The sequence below is a fragment of the Sander lucioperca genome, chromosome 3, assembly GCF_008315115.2.
Source record: "Sander lucioperca isolate FBNREF2018 chromosome 3, SLUC_FBN_1.2, whole genome shotgun sequence".
NCBI classification, from domain to species: Eukaryota; Metazoa; Chordata; class Actinopteri; order Perciformes; family Percidae; genus Sander; species Sander lucioperca.
In genome coordinates, this window is record NC_050175.1 from 16,425,204 (window position 1) to 16,445,380 (window position 20,177).

Here is a 20,177-nt window from a genome sequence, read left to right on the forward strand (position 1 = left end):
CATAGTGCTTATTTTACTATACTGTAAAGTCTGTGTTTGATGTGATGTGAAAAATACCGAAGAGGTTTTTATGACCCCCTCGATAACTGCTGTTCTCGTTTATCATATTTACAAAGCAAAACAATGTGTGCAAAAGATAAAGACTGTGTGTGTGTGTGTGTGTGTGTGTGTGTGTGTGTGTGTGTGTGTGTGTGTGTGTGTGTGTGTGTGTGTGTGTTGAGCCTTTGTAAAACCATCAGTAACCCCCTGGCTTTGTTCTACAGTGGAGAAGTTGCAGGTTGAATATCAACTAGAAATCAAGCCCTCCTAACGATGCTTTTATCTGATGGAGAGCAGCTCATTAGCATACTAATTAGATTAATTAACTAAACCCCATCTCACATTAACAATATCTGCTCACACTAACAGAAACTAACTGTTGCTGAACCCAGCAGGATAGAGAGCCAAATATTGCACGAGAATAGAGAGTAGATTCATTGATTAATGATTGATTACATTTAATGAAAGAGAGGGTTAAACACTTTCTTCTCTTTGTCCTGTCCTGCATCTTTATTTTTCAGAAAGAGATTCTCTGTGTCTATGTTGTGCAGAAGTGGTTCACTACCGCATTATTGCAGCAGACCAATTAAATGGCACTAAAGATTAAACAAGTGAATATAGTGCAAAACTTTTACATGATAGTTACAGAAAAGACAGAACCTAAATAAGTTGAGGCTTACCTGCATGCATTCAACGACTGATATTCAGTATATTCAGATATGATAAGAGCTGTGTTTCACACACAACATCATTTTGTAATGTAAAACCTCTGAAACTGCATTCACACCATAGTGTTACATTCTCCAGTGAAGCTGAGACAAATAAAACTCTTTTAGTTGAGACAGACAAAAAACTCTTGCAGGACACCTTTCAACTATGTGCAATCAATAAACATTTCTCGAGTGTTTGTATCATATTGTCAACTCATCTCTTCTTCATGTTTTCATTTCAGTGCTTCTCTGTGAGGATTTGGCTGTGGCTACACATGGATTTATGTTACTCTGAGATGATATCAAGTACAACGCTGTGGCACATTACAACAAGTGAAGTGTTATTGAACCAACTGTGAAATATGTTGGTCCAGATAAAGACCTCAGAGAATGGGATTTTACATCATATTTTCAATTGGCTGATTAGCAGAGAGGAAGAAAGAGACAGACAGAGAGAAGGATGAGGTTGGTGTTGACAGAGAAGAGAATGAGAGAGTCAGCGAATGAGAAAAAGTATTTTTGACATACAGTAGAGAAAGAAAAATGATCAGAAAGTGATGGCAGAGGTGTAGCCTCACCAGAGTAATCCCCCTCTCTTCAGCAAACCCAGTGGTTGCTAGGCAACCCAAAATATGAATAGGCAGGGGACCATCCTGCGAACAAGCCCATCATTTATGGATGAGTTACGACACAAATCGCAGACACACATTGACACTGACACACGGCGTTTGGCTGAGCTTTGGTAAAGCCACTGTGACCATCTGACATCTCAACACCGGCTAGATAAACTGGCTGAGATACCTGCAGTGTGTGTGTGTGTGTGTGTGTGTGTGTGTGTGTGTGTGTGTGTGTGTGTGTGTGTGTGTGTGTGTGTGTCTAACATGTGGAACGACAGGCCAAATCCCACCCCATTCACCAGGACTCAATACGGGGATTACAGTGCATATTGCCTTGCTCTGTGAGTGAGTGTGAGTGTGAGTGTGTGTGTGTGTCAGACATGTCTCAGACAAGAATTAAGAGTCAAACTCGTTTCTCCATGCACTCTCGCTTCTCGCTGCGTCCCCCGTCTTCCCCAAACCGCGTTCTAATATTCTGTCAACATTCATTTTCAAGTTTTCGCCTCACAACAAAAAAAACCTTCCTTTCCTCCCTTCTACCTCGTACTTCAAAGATCTGTCAGGAAAATGGTGAGGGGGGGGGGAGGGCTTTGAAAGTGAGCGGGTAAAGGATGGATGGGTGGGGTTGGTTGGGGTGGGGTGATCTGGCAGGTAATTCAAGAGCAATGTTTAAATTTTGTGGCATTTTTAGTGTACAAAGTGACAAAGCGAGGCACCATCGAACAATGATTATGAGCTAGATTGAAACTAATGATGTTTTTTAGATGTGTATGCTTCACGTGTGTGTGTGTGTGTGTGTGTGTGTGTGTGTGTGTGTGTGTGTGTATATTACCTAGGATACAGCCCAACTCCAATCTCTTGCAGCTCTCCGTCACTGATGGTGAAACAATTACATGTCACCTAAAGGAAAGAAAGAGGATAAAAAAAGTGGAGACAAGAGAGAGTGATGATTTGTAAAATTGCCTCAGGGAACCAACAACACCTTTCATCATATGTTCTGAACATTTTTACATATCTTTGGAAGCTGCAAAACCCCACTAGCAATGCAACTGAAACATGACATGCAAGGTTTTTGCTTTGGGATGCAAGAGATTTGATTGTGTGAAATGACCACCTGGTTTATTTTAAAAAGGAAAATAAAAGCCTTTTGAAAGAAAATACACGTCTGTAATATTTTTCATCAACTGAGTAAGCAGAATGTTGCATCAGTGATCATGTGCAGTGATTTTTAACAAAGTGAAATGTATTTGTTTCCCACAGGGCCTGTGAAACTGCGAAAGTGAAAACATTGAAGATTAAATGTTAATAACCGTATAACTTAACGACACAGAAGAGACAGATGGAAGGAAACAAAATACACACAGAAATTCCTTTGGAATAGAGATCGTATTAAAGTAATGTATTACCCCCTTCAACATAATGAATGAGAGATGAAAGACAGGAGAAAAAAAGAGAGAATAGTGGAGAAGAGAGGATAAAATTGGAGTGACTACTAGTTTTTGAAATCACTGAATACAGAAAAAAAAACTTAGTAACATTAATAAATCTGAAAGAAAAAATGGATTTGCAGTAAAATGTTTGCCAAACACGATTGTAAATACAACTTTGTAGACTGTAAAGCTAGTGGCTGTTTGGATAAACTATGACAACATGCATGAATTATTTTCTGTTAGACAGTATAAACTGAAGATTGCTATTTCAAAAGGCCTTCCAAAAACTGCCCTACTGTAGGAATATTATAGTTGAATATGAGCTTAAAAACCATTATAATTAAAAAAAAATGTTTTCCTCATCTTTTATCACAGGGCTATGACCAAATAATAATGACAATTTGGTTATCAGTCATTGCAAACTGCCTACTAAACCTAGTGCCCTGTCAATCTTAATCAAACTAATTTGAGAAGAGAAGATTATATATATGTAATATATAATATAGAATATAACCTCTATTTTCATAGGTGGACAGTAGCCAAAGTTATTACAACCTGCCCAATTAAATAAAAAGCTGACTCTTAGTCTTGTTTTTCTTGGCCTCTATAAAAACCGTGAGATACCTCAATGTCACATAGTAAGTTTATCAAATTAAGTTTATATACTTTTATGAGCATTTTATTTTGAAACAAATCAAGTGTTAAAGCATACAAATGTATCCAAATGCATACACCCTGTTTTAAACACACACAAGCATCTTTAATCCTAAATCTAAAAGGCCCAATTAAACTTACACTCAGTTTAACTTTAACATAAATCTAAATACTGGATATTCTTTAACAGTTATGTGTATAGACCTCCCACAATGCTCCAGGGTGGTCTGCATGATTTAAAGGACACATTTCAGGAAATATTTAATGAAAGAGTCGGAGTTTTCAGGAGACAGAGGAGAGATTTCAAACAAGGGAGAGAGATGGTTTGTTTTTTTCAACTAACAGAGTCGGTGCAGAGATGGTTTGAATAACAAATCCAGAAGTTGTTTAAAAGACAAAGACAGAGAGAGATGATGAAAGGGAAAACAGCAATAAACACACTAAAGCATAAAATAAGTTAACAAAGAAGTGAAAGCTAAAAAAAAAGAAGAATTGAAAAAAAGTCTTTGATGTGTCAATTACTGAGCTAGTGCTGGTAAACAAGTGTGCTTGTGTGTGTGTCATGGTCAGGGTGTGTATGTCTGCATGGGGTAGAAGTAGATAAATAATTGTAACTTTAGTAACATTAGTATTCAGACTGTCAGATAAAGAGGCAGACAGAGGTATGCAGAAAGGGAGGGTAAGATTTAAAGTGAGCCACAGACAGCTGTTCCCCATCCTGCTGATACTCACAGCAGAGTCAGGAGTCAAAGCAAAATGATTGGATTTGAATCTGCAGCGGTAATAAACACCACGAGTGTCGCGTCTCTTGGGAAAATGAGGCTTTTTACTCAACTTATTCATTATAAATCTGACAGGAGGGAACGTGATTACATAGAAAAAACATTGACACACACACGTGTGAATATGCAAAATTTTAAACTAAATCTTCCACACACACACACACACACACACACACACACACACACACCTTTCTCCATCTCACACATACTTCATTGTATTTCAGTTGCTCTCACAGTCATCCATCATCTCTGCCATAACGGAAATATGTTATATATGAATTACAATTCATCAAGATTGATTAACACTTAAGAGCTTTCATGTTATTTTTATAAAGCAGTTGTCACAAACAGCAGTGACACACACATGCATGGTTTAAATGAGTAACATTTTCTTTATTTATTTGTGCCCAAAAATGTCTAGGAGTAAAGCTGGTTCCTTTGCTGTCATCAATAAGTTAAAGCCAAAACAAATAATGAAAAAAATGATTAGTCTTTTGAGTAGGTTTTCAGAGAAAAATCTGTTCCTTAGTTCCAGCTTCTCAAATGTGAGGATTTGTTGCTTTTCTTTGTCTTGTGTGAGAGTAAGTATCTTAAGGTTTTCAACTGTTGGTCATACAAAACAAGCAATTTGAATATGTCACCTCAGGTTTCAGGAAGCTGTGAAGGGGCATTACTTTTCTATTTTCTAACATTTTGTAGACTAAACAATGAACAGAGAACATAGTCAGATTGCTAATGAAAATAATGCTTTTAGCCCTACACACAATGATAATGAATGAATAAATGTGGTAAATGCTGTAATATGTAATGCTGTACACTGTGTAACACTGTATGCATGAGGTTATGTTGCGTTGCATGCATGTGTTTGAAGCCTGATTGCCCTAACACACACCTTACATGTACATACAGGAGGCTACTAAGGATTATTTTCATTATCAATTAATCTGCCAATTATTTTCTCAATCAATTTGTTCCATGAAACCGCAAAAACTTGTCATCACACTTTCCCTGAGCCCAAGAAGACACCTTAAAATGGCTTGTTTTGTCCTTTAAAAACCAAATCCATAGATACTAATTTTACAATTTAAAAAACAAAAGCTGCAAAATCTTACATTTGAGGAGCTGGAACCAGAGAAGATGTGGCATATTTGATTTAAACAATTGATAGATTATCAAAATAGTTGTTTATTCATTAAGTGCCCATCCATTAATCAAATAAGCGACTAACTGTTGCTGTTCTTGAATGTACTTTAGACCCATTCACATGATGCTGCTGACAGGTTGATCTGTGGGCATCACCAATTTAGGATCAACACGTTATAACTAAATCAGTGAATAAAAATACCAAATAAAGATGTTGAGAAGTTCCGATGACATGAGTTGATCCATTCAGATCGGCAAGCAATAAGAAAGATCACACAAGTTTGTGAGTGTGAGAGAGAGCAAAGAAAACTGTAACTGATTATTAAGTTATCTTGCCGACGGCATACACCTGTCTCCTGTCTGAAAAGGAGTTTTGGAGTCCCCCCTCCCACCAAGTTTTTACCTTATTAGGAAAAGGCAGCATTGGTTAGTGACAGCAGGGATGAAGAGACGGCCGTGCAAAGAAAACAGAAGACATGGTTTTGAGAAGAGGGAGGGGGTGATGAAGTATAGAGGAAATTTAAACAAACTGGTAGGGTACTCTCAGCTGGGCATAGATCTCTCTCTGTCACACACACAACACACACACACACACACACACACACACACACACACACACACACACGGGATAAGAATCAGTCAGGCAGAACACCCACATTGGTGGACGCCTTTTGTATACCAAATACACACACAAACACATACAAGCGGGCTTCCCTGCTTGACACAAAATGGTACACAAAATCCTGCATCTTTCTATCTGCCTCCCACAGCTTTCTCTCCTCTTTCCCTGACTACCTACCTCTCTTCCAGTTTTCTTTCTGCCTCTTCCTGTCTGGATTAAAGAAAAATACAGTAACAGTATCAAAATCTTTCTACAGCTGCAGAAGCTCACATCAGCAGACAGAACGTGATCTGATGCAGCTGGTGTCACCACACTGAAAAATGTACCTAGAAATTGTCACTTTAAACACTGCTTCACTGTTTGTTGACAACTGATGTCAAATTAAGCTAAACTGGCATGGGGTTAATCTGATTCCATCCACTAGAGTGCTTTCTCAAATGATTTGTGAGGACTGGAAGTGGTAGACCACAAAGTTCTTCAACAGAAAATGTGATTCATAACTTATGCTGCTCCAGTACCTCTACAAAGAAGCATCGCTGCTGGATAATGGAGAAAACCTTGCACAAATGAGAGTTACATGTAGGTATTGTTGCTTCTTCAAACATGAAACTTTGCTACTCTTCCCTTACATTGTTTTTTTAGGGTGGCTTTAGACTAGAGCTAAACTGATTAGTCAATTGATAAGTCGATTAATCAATTAGTCAAGTGGTTCCCAAACTTTTTCTGCAGGGCCCCCCTTTTAAATATATATATTTATTTCTAAAGGGAGAATATCACTTTGTACTTTTATCTATTTTTTTCTATTTATCTTTTAAAGGATCTCTATCGAAGGATATCTTCTAAAAAGCTCACTGCTTTGGAGGTATTATGCATTTGCAGAGAAACAGCACATAATATAACAGCACAGCTGGGCGAACATATGATCCATCAGTAATCATTGGAGCAGATGTTTTCTACTTATAATGAGAGATGGTAAGTTTACCTGTTTATTCATAACCTCCCTATTAATAAAGAGAGCCCTCCACAGCTGCGAGTGTGGTTCAGATGAGGGGACACTCAGGTGGTGAAGTGCCAGTTTGGGAGAAGACCAGAGAGAGATGTTACAGTGTCTGGAGGGCTACTTTCTATCGATCTTGAGTGAATGAATTGAGTTCCACAAAATGAAATGAAAGGAGCTCCTTAGCAAATAATAAAGCAGAAATTCTTAACAGCGGTTTCTTAATGGGGATTACAGGCCAGATATGATTCAGCTACTGCCATACGCACTGTAGAGAATTACACCGTTACTAAATCTACAAATGATACCAAAGCATGCATGTTGTCTGGAAGGCTTTTCTTCCAGACGGTGCAGAAAATGTCAGTCCCCAAATCCGTTCATTTGTTTGCTCATTTATTTTTCTGCCTGTCACACACAATATTTCTGCTGATTAGATTTGGATGAAATGTGTAGAAATGATGAATGTGAGATAGAGAAACAGAGGCAAAGACAGGCGAATGAGTGAAGGGTGTGGTGAGCAGCCTGTGATGTGGAAAATGGAAAAAGAGATCAAAAACACCCTGTCTCCAAAATGTCATCTTCTGAGGGAGAATAAAAAACTAATAAAATGTTTTTTTTCACACTGGTGATACATTTGGACTTCATAATGTCCTTTCTAAAAACACTCTTGTGAGATTTAGGGTAATAAACACCAAATAGCTGTAAATAGATACAGAGATAAATAACGTTGAATTCAATACTTATATCTTTGTTCAAGGTTCAGCTAAACATAACATCTCCAGCATGAGTTTAAATACACCTTCAGGGAGACAGGAACTTCAGAGTTGGGACGGCACTGCACACATCGTGTTTAAACTGTACTGCCTGCCTAATTGTCTCCTCAATTGAGTGTCCATTAAATGCTTCTGTGTAATTCTTCAAGGTCTCCCAAACCTTCTTCACGTATGTGAGTTGTGCTGCTCAGGAGTTTTTCCTTAGCACTGCCAGTTTAGAAAACACTTCAATGTGCTGTCCTAGAGGGCATGGACAAACGTTGTCTTTTGTCATTTAATTGGGAGGACTTGGAACAAAAAATAATGAAAAACAAATATGGATGGACAGACCAAACTTATCAGCATGACTGTAATGTGCATTATTACTGTGTCCACTACTCTTATTTATCATCCTAACACCAACTGTTTTCTAAAAAAAAAAAAAAAACAGGCATTCTCTTGGTCTTGATCTTTGGAAGGCATCTTTGAAATGCAACCTGGACTGGATTTACTGTCGAGATGAAATGAGGATAGATGAGATTAAATCAAAACTTGTCCAAAAAAAACCCACTGACGGGTAAACTAACCTGAGTGCTCAGTAACTCCAGTCAGCTGCACAGGACTGCGCTGTAAATGTCTGTGCTGACATTAAGTATTCAGAGAGGGAGGGTCAGATAAAAAGGTTTTTGTGACATTTTGGAAAAAGTATACGGGTGGCACATCTCCAAGTGGATGGATGGGGGTTTGGGACGGTGCGGAGCGGGAAGTCCTGTCATCTCATATCGCAGGCATTGGATTGGTTTGCTTTGTCCTGTCATGTCAGTTCAAAAAAAACACGTGACTCAATGGTTTATGTCTTTAATGTTGCTGGAATTGGTTCAATTACTGTCAATCAGGAAAAAACTACAAAGACCATCAGACACAATCAAAGGCTGCATCTGTGTGTGTGTGTGTGTGGCGTGTGTGCACTATTAATGCTATGATAAAGTATTTATGACCTAACCATGGTTCTTTCATCTCTCAATAGACAGGCAGACAAACAGACAGAATTACTGTGGAAATCTAAGAAAAACGAGGCTAAACTTCATCTACTCACACATGCACACTGGTGAATGCACATACACACCAAAACACACCTTTTTTTTTTTTTTTTTACCTTTAATCATTATTAATATCTTTCGCTGTCTCTCTAGCATTTTTGGGTAACACTTTAGTTGAAGGGGTGTTCATAAGACTGACATGACACTGTCATTATTATGACATGACATCTGTCATGAACATGAAGGAGTCATTTTGAGTGTTCATGACTGTCATTAAGTATCATTCTGTAAATTATGACACTTTTAAGGCAAAGTTAGCATTGTCCGAGATGTCTTTGTCATGACAACTTGACTTTAACAAAGACAACAATCTCTGTGTTATGACAACATGACATTAAGTAAGACAGTACAACCTGTCGATGTCTTTGTAATGACAACTTGACATTAACCTAGACAACATAACCTGTCATAAATATGTCATGACAGGCCCAATTATCAAACTTTAATAAACTATTTAGCTTTATGTGTTAACATTACATTAAAATGTCAGTAAGAGGTTGGTTTTTACATTGGCTGTCATGAGAGCATTATAATTGTGTCATGAATATTTTTCCTTGACCTCAAGTAAAGTGACACAATTTGAACCTGTCATGAAGTTTGATTTCATCCCCCCCCCCTCCCCCCAATAATACAACTCCCATAATCCCATGGCACTTCACAACATCAGCTGATAACACATTTACATCCATTGTTTTGATTGAGAGACCCCATAGCGGCATGAATTATTCTTTATTTCGCTCACAACCTATGTGTAGAAGAATGTTTGAGGGCAAGCACAATAAGGAGGACTACAAGATTTATTCTACATACGAGTCAGTTCAGACCTCATATCAAAAATACACTATCACCACCTAAACAAAATACTGTCATTATATCCTGACTATCAGGATATAATGACAGTTTGAGCAAATATGACACCTGGCAAAGTACTCTGTGCTTCATATTTTGCCATGATCACACATGCACACACATGCACGCACGCACACACACAGAACACAAGGTGAAAACCATACCAGCATCGCTGTCATGGCTAGTAAATATGAAAGTTATCTGTAATATAAATCTAAACTTTCATAAATGTGGTAAGGTATTCATGGTCTGCTGGTGCAACAGAGCAGCAGTATGGATGGACGTGTGTCTCAACCAGCTACTGCTGGAAACAGAGTTCATTTTTAGGCTTCCTTCTCCACCTTCTCCATTACCTGAATGGAGGCTTAAGAAAAGGCTGCCTCACTGCATTGCAGACTGGTTTGTTTCTAGGTGACAAAGGTTATGTCCTGACGAGATGACCCTTCAGTAACAGTCAGCTAACTGTCCCGTGTGCTCCTGCTGCCACAGAGAGTACCATGTGTGTGCTGAAAGGCTGTTTAATGTGTGGCACTGCAGGCAGAAAGCTCCTGTCAAGAGCTACAGTTAAAATACACATTATTTTACAGCCAGAGGTCTGAGCTTGAGCCACAGTACCATCTGAAGGACATACTCAAACTAAATCAGTGTCCAACTCCACTGCTGATGGACAGCTGACAGTGCAGTTATCCTTCATCCCAGAGCCCTGTAGCAACACCTACATTAGATGCATTCATTCAAGTCACTGTATTTCTTTATCATCCAAGTTGTGCATTTGTGGTGCCAAAGAATTGGCAGATTCAATATTTAACTGTCAGGCTTTGTTTTTGCCTGATTGTTGTTACTACACTTGGTTGCTAAAACAAGATTTCTTTGGCGCCCTGCTGGTGTAGGGGTTAAGCCGCCGATAATGAACCACAAAGTCCCTGGTTCAGGGCAAGGCTCGGCACCTTTGTTACACATCATTGCCCATCTTTTGCTTCCCTCATTTCCTGTCATGTCTTAACTGTTGACTCACTAATAATATATATACAAAAATATATTGTTTTATCTAACTTCTAACAACAACACTTTTTTTTTGAGTCTCTTCTGCGTGGATTCTTTACATTACATTCCTACTTTCAGCCTCGTACTAATCAGGATCAGGGGATCAAAACGCAATGAAAAGGGAAAAGAGGTGAGAGAAAGCGATAAGATGTGAAGACACAGGTGGAAGGAGAGAGTTAGGGAGCAGCAGGAGGGTATGAGGGATAGAGTAATGGAGCGAGGTGAGACAGGGCAAAAGATGGAGGAGTGAGAGCGAGGGAAGAAGGGAGGAGGAGAGTGGAACAGAAATGTGTTTAAACTCATTAGTAAACTTGTAAGTGAAGTTGCTGTGCGTGAATGAGGTCAGGGGGGTTGAATTAGAGAGGTGCAGCCTGGGAAAATATTGAGCAGAATATAGAGTGGAAGTCCACTAAGGGAAGTTTTTCAGGGAATACACTAAAGACTTTGGGAAATTACCATGATGGGCAACCAACCGGTGATGAGAACACAGACACCAAAATCTTTATCGTAGTAGACTGTTACTGCAATGTTTTTATGTTTGTATGTTTTATGTTTTCAGTTCTTTACGTTTACATGAATCTCTGCAAATACCCAACAAACACCTAAATACCCCCCCCCCATTTTTTGTGTGTGTGTACCCATAATCACAAGCAAATCTTACTGTATGTGGTGCAGTGCACATAACTCATATTTCTCATAGCCACACACACACACCATTAGCCTCAGGGTGTATGAAATTGAACACAAGATTGCCTCTTGCTCACTAATGAGTCATTTCCATGCTGATACCCAATCGTCTCTGAGAGAAATGAGAAAGAAAGTCGACCTGTGTTTTTGTCAAGTTGGCACATTTTTAGCTCATGAGCTCCTAAGCTGCTGCCCCGTGTGTGTGTGTGTGTGTGTGTGTGTGTGTGTGTGTGACTGTGCGCGTGCACGCACGCACACACATACTACAGTCTAGTAAAGGTCGAATACCATGCAAAGCAATTCTTTGATCAGTGAATGAGTAAAGGTTACACCAAACACTGATTTTCAACAAAACATGTATGCTACACATGCAAGCTCAAACACATGTCGAGATAGTAGTGTTTATACAGTAAACCGTAGCTAAGTATGGCCTACAGCTGCAGCACATCCAGTATTACTTCAGCTCACATGCAGACATGACCGGAGAGGTCGATCTAGTTTCTGTTTTATTCCACTCCATCTCTTGCTTCCTCAGTTTCTCTCACTACTGATTTTCTGCATAGTAACAAGAACAGAAAGAAAGAAGGAAATGGAGCAAGAAAGCAAGCAATACAGTTAGATAACACAAGTAAGCAAGAAATTAAAGATTGAAAATACAATTTGGGCATGGGTTAAGTCAGAAGTATGGTGGTGGGTAAAAATGAAAAGAGCAGGTTATTGTTTTCAGAGCAGTATTCTTAATAGGAAATCATTTTTTACTGCTTGACTGCTCTGCCGTAGTCTGAATCCAAGGGTGTTTCCCAGGGGAAACGCTATTCCTCTTCCCCTCTGAAGGCAGCAACTCTGAATGTTTTTTTTTTCACTGTGCATTTGCAGCACCCATAACTTTTGTGTCACAACTAAAACTTATTTTTCATCCTTAACCCTGGATGAACACAAAGGCAATCACAAGATACAGAGCATGTATAAATGTCACCCATCAGTCCCAGCATTTGAATGTTGTGCTGGAATGTATTGTGGTTGCTTTATGAAATACAAACACTTGTCTTGTCTTATTCACTTGTATACATGTACTGTATCATTTACACTCCTCTCCTTTTGGTTTTACATCGTGCTCTTATAAAGCACCTGTACAGTAACTGGAATTTAAATTAATTGTTTATTTGTCAATTATGACAATTGTCACATATGTCCTATTACAAACCACAACACTTTTTTTGCGCGTGTGTGTGTGTGTGTGTGTGTGTGTGTGTGTGTGTGTGTGTGTCCTTGAACACACAATGCAAAAAAGTATGCATAACTGGGATGAGTATTTAAGGATCTTAAAATACACATCTCTGTGTGCACAGTATACATGAGCTGAATTGCAGCTACAGTACAGCTATTTGGAACATATATTCTACAGGTGTTTATCTCAGGTGATAAATACGACTGTGTGTAGGTAAGACAGGAGACGGAACAAAGGGTTAAAGCTCGTCATCCACGTCATTGGATGATAAAGCGCACACACACACACACACAGTGAGAGCTACTCAACTCCTTTACACAATTTACATAATAAAAAAAACCTTCATTCTCAAGTTGAACACTGATTATGCAAACCACTTTGACTGCAGAGATCACTTGTTCTGATACTGTCAAAGGATTGGAAAACAACTGCTTCAGCACAGTGACTGCAGCCAGATATAGTAGTGTAGGATAAACCACTCCACATTTGATACTGGTATATTAAAAAAAAAAAAAACACTGAAAACAAATACATATATTTGTAAATATTTCTGCAGGTGTGCCGTTAAAAACAGTCATGCCACTATATCTACACAGACAATAAAGAGACAGAGAGGGACAGAAAGAAAAAAAAAAGATCAGAATATTTCTCACACTAAGGATGATGGAGGGTGGATACCGTATTACTGCAGCTAAAATGGAAACACCTCTGACAGGGCCTAACTAACGAAACTAGCTGCTTTAGTGTTTGGGTGATGTTACATGATGATAGTTTTTAATGGATATGAGGATGGCATTTTGGTTTATATCACGAGTGTACAGACCTATACAGTGCATGTTAGTGTGTGAATAAAACTGTAAATATGCTAAAGATTTGTTTTATATTATATTTATAAAAATTAAAATTGAATGGCTTATACCAAAACTAAACATAAAATCTGTGCAAAAATGTAAAAATCATCATATTCGTTAAACATCAATGAGCAGAAAAAGAAGACAAATCCCTTTATGTTGTTGATTTATTCTTCAATACATCTTTGCAAATCTAAAACTGATGTATGTTTCATTTATGCACTATTTTGTCCTTCATTTGATGTCCCTCTGTTAAAGCCGGTACATGAAGAGCTATCAGTGCTGTTACTGAAGGATGTTAGATTGACATGTGTGCCCCCAGGAGACTCTGACACTCATGAGAGAGATGTCAGCAGTGCACTGAAATTGGGCCATCGACTGTATGTTTTAGAGAGCAAGCCCCAAGGCATACAAATAGTGAGTTTGGACACGTTTTTTGGGGGGCAAACATGTTGGCACTCTAGTGGTTGCCAAGTAAATAATGATGCTCCCTCCCTCATAAATTTCCAGTACTGTTTATCATATTCTGGGGCACAGGGCACTTGAGCAACTGCTGAGCTCATCCCAATTAATTTTCAACTTCTGGGCATTTTCAACTTCTGGGATTTTATCATGACATGGTACAATGACAACTGTCCATGACTTAGAACAACTTCACATCCTTTAAGCCAAAATCTGTTACTTTCTGCACACTATTACTGGGTTTTTGCTATTACAGGTTTTTTGTCAAAGCCTGATGTTTATTTTTATCAGTACAGTCAAATACCACAGGGCTCAGGCTTGTTGCTAATGTGTGAAAATAACAACATGCATCACTTACTACTAAGCAATGTGGAGTATAGCCAGATGAATGCATTCTCTTTCTTTCGCTCTTTCACGTCATTTGTTAGCTTTCCCGATTATCTTTGCCTGTTGTAGAGCTTTTCTGCCTTCAAGAAAAACAGAAGACATGTGTTGTCATAGGCCTAAATAGTGAATCACATATTATATATTGACCTTAAGGCTTTGAATATAAATGTAAATGGGGTGAGCACAATAAAAGTGATGCTTCCGTGAGGCCTATGGTGTGTTTTTGTTAATACTGTCAGAAAGATGTTGAGCTGATTCTAGTCATTTTTAAAGCTTAAAGTTCTCACTCTCATGTTATTCATCCTTAATTGATTGTTTATTTACTGACTGTGTATAGTCTTGATGTGCAGACTGACTGCACCGATTGGGGCAGGAAAGAAATCATTTATTTGTAATGAAAATTTTTAAAGAAATGAAACAAATTAACAAAGAATTTTGACTTATGTCCATTAGCACGGTCTTCTCTCTAGATACCCCTGTATCATTACAGGCACACATCCTGTTGAATGTTTTTACACACACTTCGCTGGGTTTTATTCACACACACACACACACACACGCACACACACACACACACACGCACGTTGTAAAACTACAATTATCTCCCACTCCAGGATGACCGTCAGGTTATAGGTCAAATGTTTCATCCAATTATCTGTGTGTGTGTGTGTGTGTGTGTGTGTGTGTGTGTGTGTGTGTGTGTGTGTGTGTGTGTGTTCAGGCATGTCTAAATGCTTACACATTACGATCATACCCACAAAAGCTTGTGCATTTATACGCTACTTGTGTGTTCCTGCATGTTTTGAGAGGACCATGCTGTAATGATAATGGTGTTTTTTATGGCACAGATACTGTTTAATCAATTATCATCCTACAGTAAAAAAAGACATCATACCCATTACAGATGTGTTCGAGAGAGAGAGAGAGAGAGAGAGAGAGAGAAAGAGAGAGAGAGCAATATTTGCAGGTTTCTGAGTGTAGGCATGGATAACTAGAACTAAAAAACTCTCTTTAACCAATGACTTCTAAACATTTTCCTCCGTCTACCTGTCTCTTTAGTTTTATTTTATCTCTTCAGACGCTGTTATAGGCTTCCCCTGTGAATGAATAAATACGAAATTGTGTCTTATCTGAAAATATCTTTAATCTAGCATCAAATTCTTGTTCAGTCTACACTAATGCTGAATAAATATGCCGTCAACAACACAGAAATGTCTTCTGTGGCAACCAAAAGTAAAAAGACACACACCTGCACACTCTGCGGTGAATCAGAGAAGGAGACATCCATGATCACTTAACTATAGTGTGTCTGCAAGTTTTCACCGTGGCATTACATGAAACCTGCCATGATTCACAGATCTTAGTTTACTACAGAAGCCAAAGCAAAGGGGTAACCTGGCAATCTGATGCATCATACTAACAACAGATTAGAAAGAGTTTAACCTCATTTGGTGTTAAGCAAAATGTTTGAACGCTGTATGTTGCTGAGGGTTGTGCAGAAGGTCTACGAGATGACTGGTTCCTCTAGTATTGTAAAAGGTCCTCCTCGTCATGTGAATGCAATAGTTTTATTGGTTAGTGAGGGAGTAACTTCAATCTTACCACCAGAAGTTGGCTGTTAAGATACAGAAGCTACTAACATTGAGTTCTAAATAACCCCCAACAAGCAATTTCCATATGCAAAATTATGTATAAGTTTTGAGTTGGGATTGATTCAGTATGCAACTGGTAACCTAACCAATCTTTATTATGTTACCTGTGAGCCATGATTGTGTATTATGTGACTTTTAAATAAATCATACAACAAACACAGGTAATGCTACCCTGTCATCTACAGCTCATTGTGTTTGAATACACTTACATGGTCCCTCTCCACACTCACACACACCCATCTGTGTCCTTCACAGAACAAAGACTCCTAATTTAACTGGTGTCATTAGCATAGAGATATGCAATCAGGGAATTAGCATAATAGTGATAATATGAAAAGGCTCGTCCTAAAGAAAGGACACATAAATCTAAAAAATTAATCTCAAAAACATAATTTAACCATGGATACAAAATCAGAATCAGAATCAGAAGGGGCTTTATTGCCAAGAATGTTGCACATACGAGGAATTTGTCATGGTGTTGTTGGCGCATGTCACACATACAAATATAAGAAGGATAAAAAGATATAAACAATATAAGTATAAACATATACACACAGTACGTATTAATAACGATAAAATAAATTTAAATAAATAGTAAAATAAGTTAAACAGTAGTGAAAAGGGACGCTACAGCAGAGTAGGTACAGTGGCATGAGGAGCCAGAGGTGGGGTGTGGAGAGAGTCAGGGTGGATTCCGGGCCTTGTTTAGAAGGCTAGTGGCGGAGGGGAAAAAACTGTTTATGTGGCGTGAGGTTTTGGTCCTGATGGACCTCAGCCTCCTGCCAGAGGGGAGTGACTCAAAGAGCTTGTGTCCGGGGTGGGAGGGGTCAGCCACAATCTTTCCAGCACGCTTCAGAGTCCTGGTGGCGTATAGGTCCTGGAGCGGCGGCAGATTGCAGCCAGTCACCTTCTCAGCTGACCGAATGACACGCTGCAGCCTGCCCTTGTCCTTGGCAGTGGCAGCAGCGTACCAGATGGTGATGGAGGATGTGAGGATGGACTCAATGATGGCTGTGTAGAAGTGCACCATCATTGTCTTTGGCAGGTTGAATTTCTTCAGCTGCCGCAGGAAGTACATCCTCTGTTGTGCTTTCTTGACGAGGGAGCTGATGTTCAGCTCCCACTTGAGGTCCTGGGAGATGGTAGTTCCCAGGAAGCGGAAAGACTCCACAGTGTCGATTGTGGAGCCACAGAGGGTGATGGGGGCAGGTGGGGCTGGGTTCTTCCTGAAGTCCACAACCATCTCCACTGTCTTTAGAGCATTGAGCTCTAGGTTGTTTTGGTTGCACCAGGTCACCAGGTGGTCAGCCTCCGACCTGTAGGCGGACTCGTCTCCATCAGAGATGAGTCCGATGAGGGAGGTGTCGTCCGCAAACTTCAGAAGCTTGACGGACTGGTGACCGGAGGTGCAGCTGTTGGTGTACAGGGAGAAGAGCAGAGGAGAAAGAACGCAGCCCTGGGGGGATCCGGTGCTGATGGTCTGTGAGTCGGAGACGTGTTTCCCCAGCTTCACATGCTGCTTCCTGTCAGACAGGAAGTCAGTGATCCACCTGCAGGTGGATTTAGGCACACCAAGCTGGGAGAGCTTCTCCTGAAGCAGAGCCGGGATGATGGTATTGAAGGCAGAGCTGAAGTCCACAAACAGGATCCTGGCGTAGGTTCCTGCGGAGTCCAGGTGCCGGAGGATGTAGTGGAGGGCCAGGTTGACTGCATCATCTACAGACCTATTGGCTCTGTAGGCAAACTGCAGGGGGTCCAGGAGGGGGTCGGTGATGTCTTTGAGGTGTGAAAGCACAAGGCGCTCAAAGGACTTCATAACCACAGAGGTCAGGGCGATGGGTCTGAAGTCATTAAGTCCTGTGGTCCTTGGCTTCTTGGGGACAGGGATTATGGTTGAGGTCTTGAAGCAGGCTGGCACGTGACATGTCTCCAGTGAGGTGTTAAAAATGTCTGTGAACACTGGAGACAGCTGGTCAGCGCAGTGCTTCAAGCTGGATGGGGAGACAGCATCCGGTCCAGCAGCTTTCCTGAGATTCTGTCTCCTAAAGAGTCTGTTGACGTCCCTCTCGTGAATGGAGAGGGTCGTCACTGAGGTGGGAGGGGGGGTGGAGGTGGAGGGGACCTTTAAGGAGGGCATTGGTGGGGGGGCCCAGGACCCTGCTGAGGTGGGCGAAGTGGAGGTGATGCACAGTGGCTGTAGTTGTAGGGAGGTGTCGTGGGGGATGGCGTCAGGACTGTCCTTTTGTCTTTCAAATCGACAGTAGAACTCGTTCAGGTCGTTGGCTAGGTGTCGGTCATTGAAGGAGTGGGGGGGTTTTAGGCTTGTAGTTGGTGATCTGCCTAAGTCCTTTCCAGACAGTCGCAGAGTCATTAGCTGAGAACTGGCGTTGGAGCTTCTCAGAGTACCGATGTTTAGCCTCCTTCACTGCCTTGCTAAATTTGTACTTTGACTCTTTAAATCTGTCTTTGTCCCCACTCCTGAACGAGTCTTCCTTAGCCAGCCTTAACCTTCTGAGTTTGGCTGTGAACCAGGGTTTGTCATTGTTGTAACTCACCCTGGTGCTTGATGGAACACAGCAGTCCTCACAGAAGCTGATGTATGACGTCACAGCCTCTGTGTACTCATCCAGACTGTTGGTAGCAGTCCTGAACACATCCCAGTCAGTACAATCCAAACACGACTGGAGATCCTCCACAGCCTCACTGGTCCACTTCCTTGATGTCCTTGCTACAGGTTTGCAGAGCTTTAGTTTCTGCCTGTAGGCGGGGATCAGGTGGACCATGACGTGGTCAGAGTGTCCCAGTGCAGCACGGGGGACGGCGTGATAAGCATCCCTGACTGTGGTGTAACAGTGATCCAGAATGTTCTCCTCTCTGGTCGGGCATTTAATATGTTGTCTATATTTAGGGAGTTCATGAGTGAGGTTCCCTTTATTAAAGTCACCAAGGACATTATAACTAGGGAGTCCGGGTTGGTCCGCTCCATACACAGTATCTGGTCGGCAAGCATGCGCTGCGCGTCCTGCACGTTGGCCTGCGGTGAGATGTAAACACCGACCAGAATGAATGAATGGAACTCACGGGGTGAATAAAAAGGCTTACAGTTTATGATGAAATACTCCAGGTCAGGAGAACAATGCTGCTGGATCACTGTCACGTCGTTGCACCAACCGCTGTTGATGTAGAAACAGGTTCCTCCACCTTTAGTTTTGCCGGAGAGGTCTGTGTCTCTGTCCGCTCTGAAAAGCTGGAAGCCTGCCAGCTGCAGCGCAGAGTCCGGTATTATTCCACAGATCCACGTCTCCGTGAAGCACAAAACAGAAGATGAAGAAAAGTCCCTGTTTCCCCCCAACAGCAGTTGTAATTCCTCCACTTTGTTGGGCAGAGAGCGCACGTTAGAGAGGAATATTCCAGGTAACGGTGTGCGTGATCCTCGCTGGCGGAGACGCACCAGCGCACCGGCCCGTTTCCCTCTCCTCCGGCGTTTCGCTGCGTGAGCAAAGGTGAGTGCACCTTTTACCAGAATGTCCAAAATTTCCAGTGAAGGGAGAAGAAAAGTGGGAAATAAGTCTGATGGTGTTGTTGCCCTGAAATTCACGAGCTCTTCACTTGTGAAAACGTTAGTACAATTCAGTCTTGACTTAGCTATAGTATTAGTTTTTATATAAATTGTGAATTCAATTTCACATATTATACAATGACACAGATACACTTAAAACATGGCTGAAAAAAAAAAGGAATAAAATAAAATCTATACATCTACTGAAACTCTATTCATCCCCCTCACTGTCTGTTGGAGCGTGTGCACCTGTGTGTATGAGTATCCACACAATTTTCTGTGTGCTTTTGCATATGGATACTAGCCTAAACATGTTTAGAGGCTAAAAATAAGTTTAAAACTTGCCCTGTTTAAGCCTGTTGGCTGCAAACTCTAGCAGGAGGATAACACGGTGTAGGCAGCACCGATTGTTTTCGTTTTTCTCGCTACTGACAGCACTCCTAATTTACAAACAACAGAGCTACGGGTTGAAATCGACTGGAATTCTCCTTTAATATATAAAATGCCAGAAAATAGTGAGTCTAAGGTAACATATCTTGTTTTGGACAACCAACAGTCCAAACCAGAATATATGTCGGTTATGAAGACAAAGAAACCCCCAAAATATTCCCA

The 20,177-nt window shown here is 40.5% G+C and overlaps 1 protein-coding gene across 1 annotated transcript in view; it reads right to left on the bottom strand.

Annotated features, from left to right (window-relative positions):
- smyd3 (SET and MYND domain containing 3) overlaps nt 1–20,177 on the bottom strand; it is an 85,484-nt gene that overhangs the window by 18,855 nt on the left and 46,452 nt on the right. Inside the window, exon 6 of the mRNA XM_031314067.2 lies at nt 2,199–2,266. Coding sequence (XP_031169927.1) covers nt 2,199–2,266 — 68 coding nt within the window. The remainder of the gene's footprint in view (nt 1–2,198; nt 2,267–20,177) is intronic.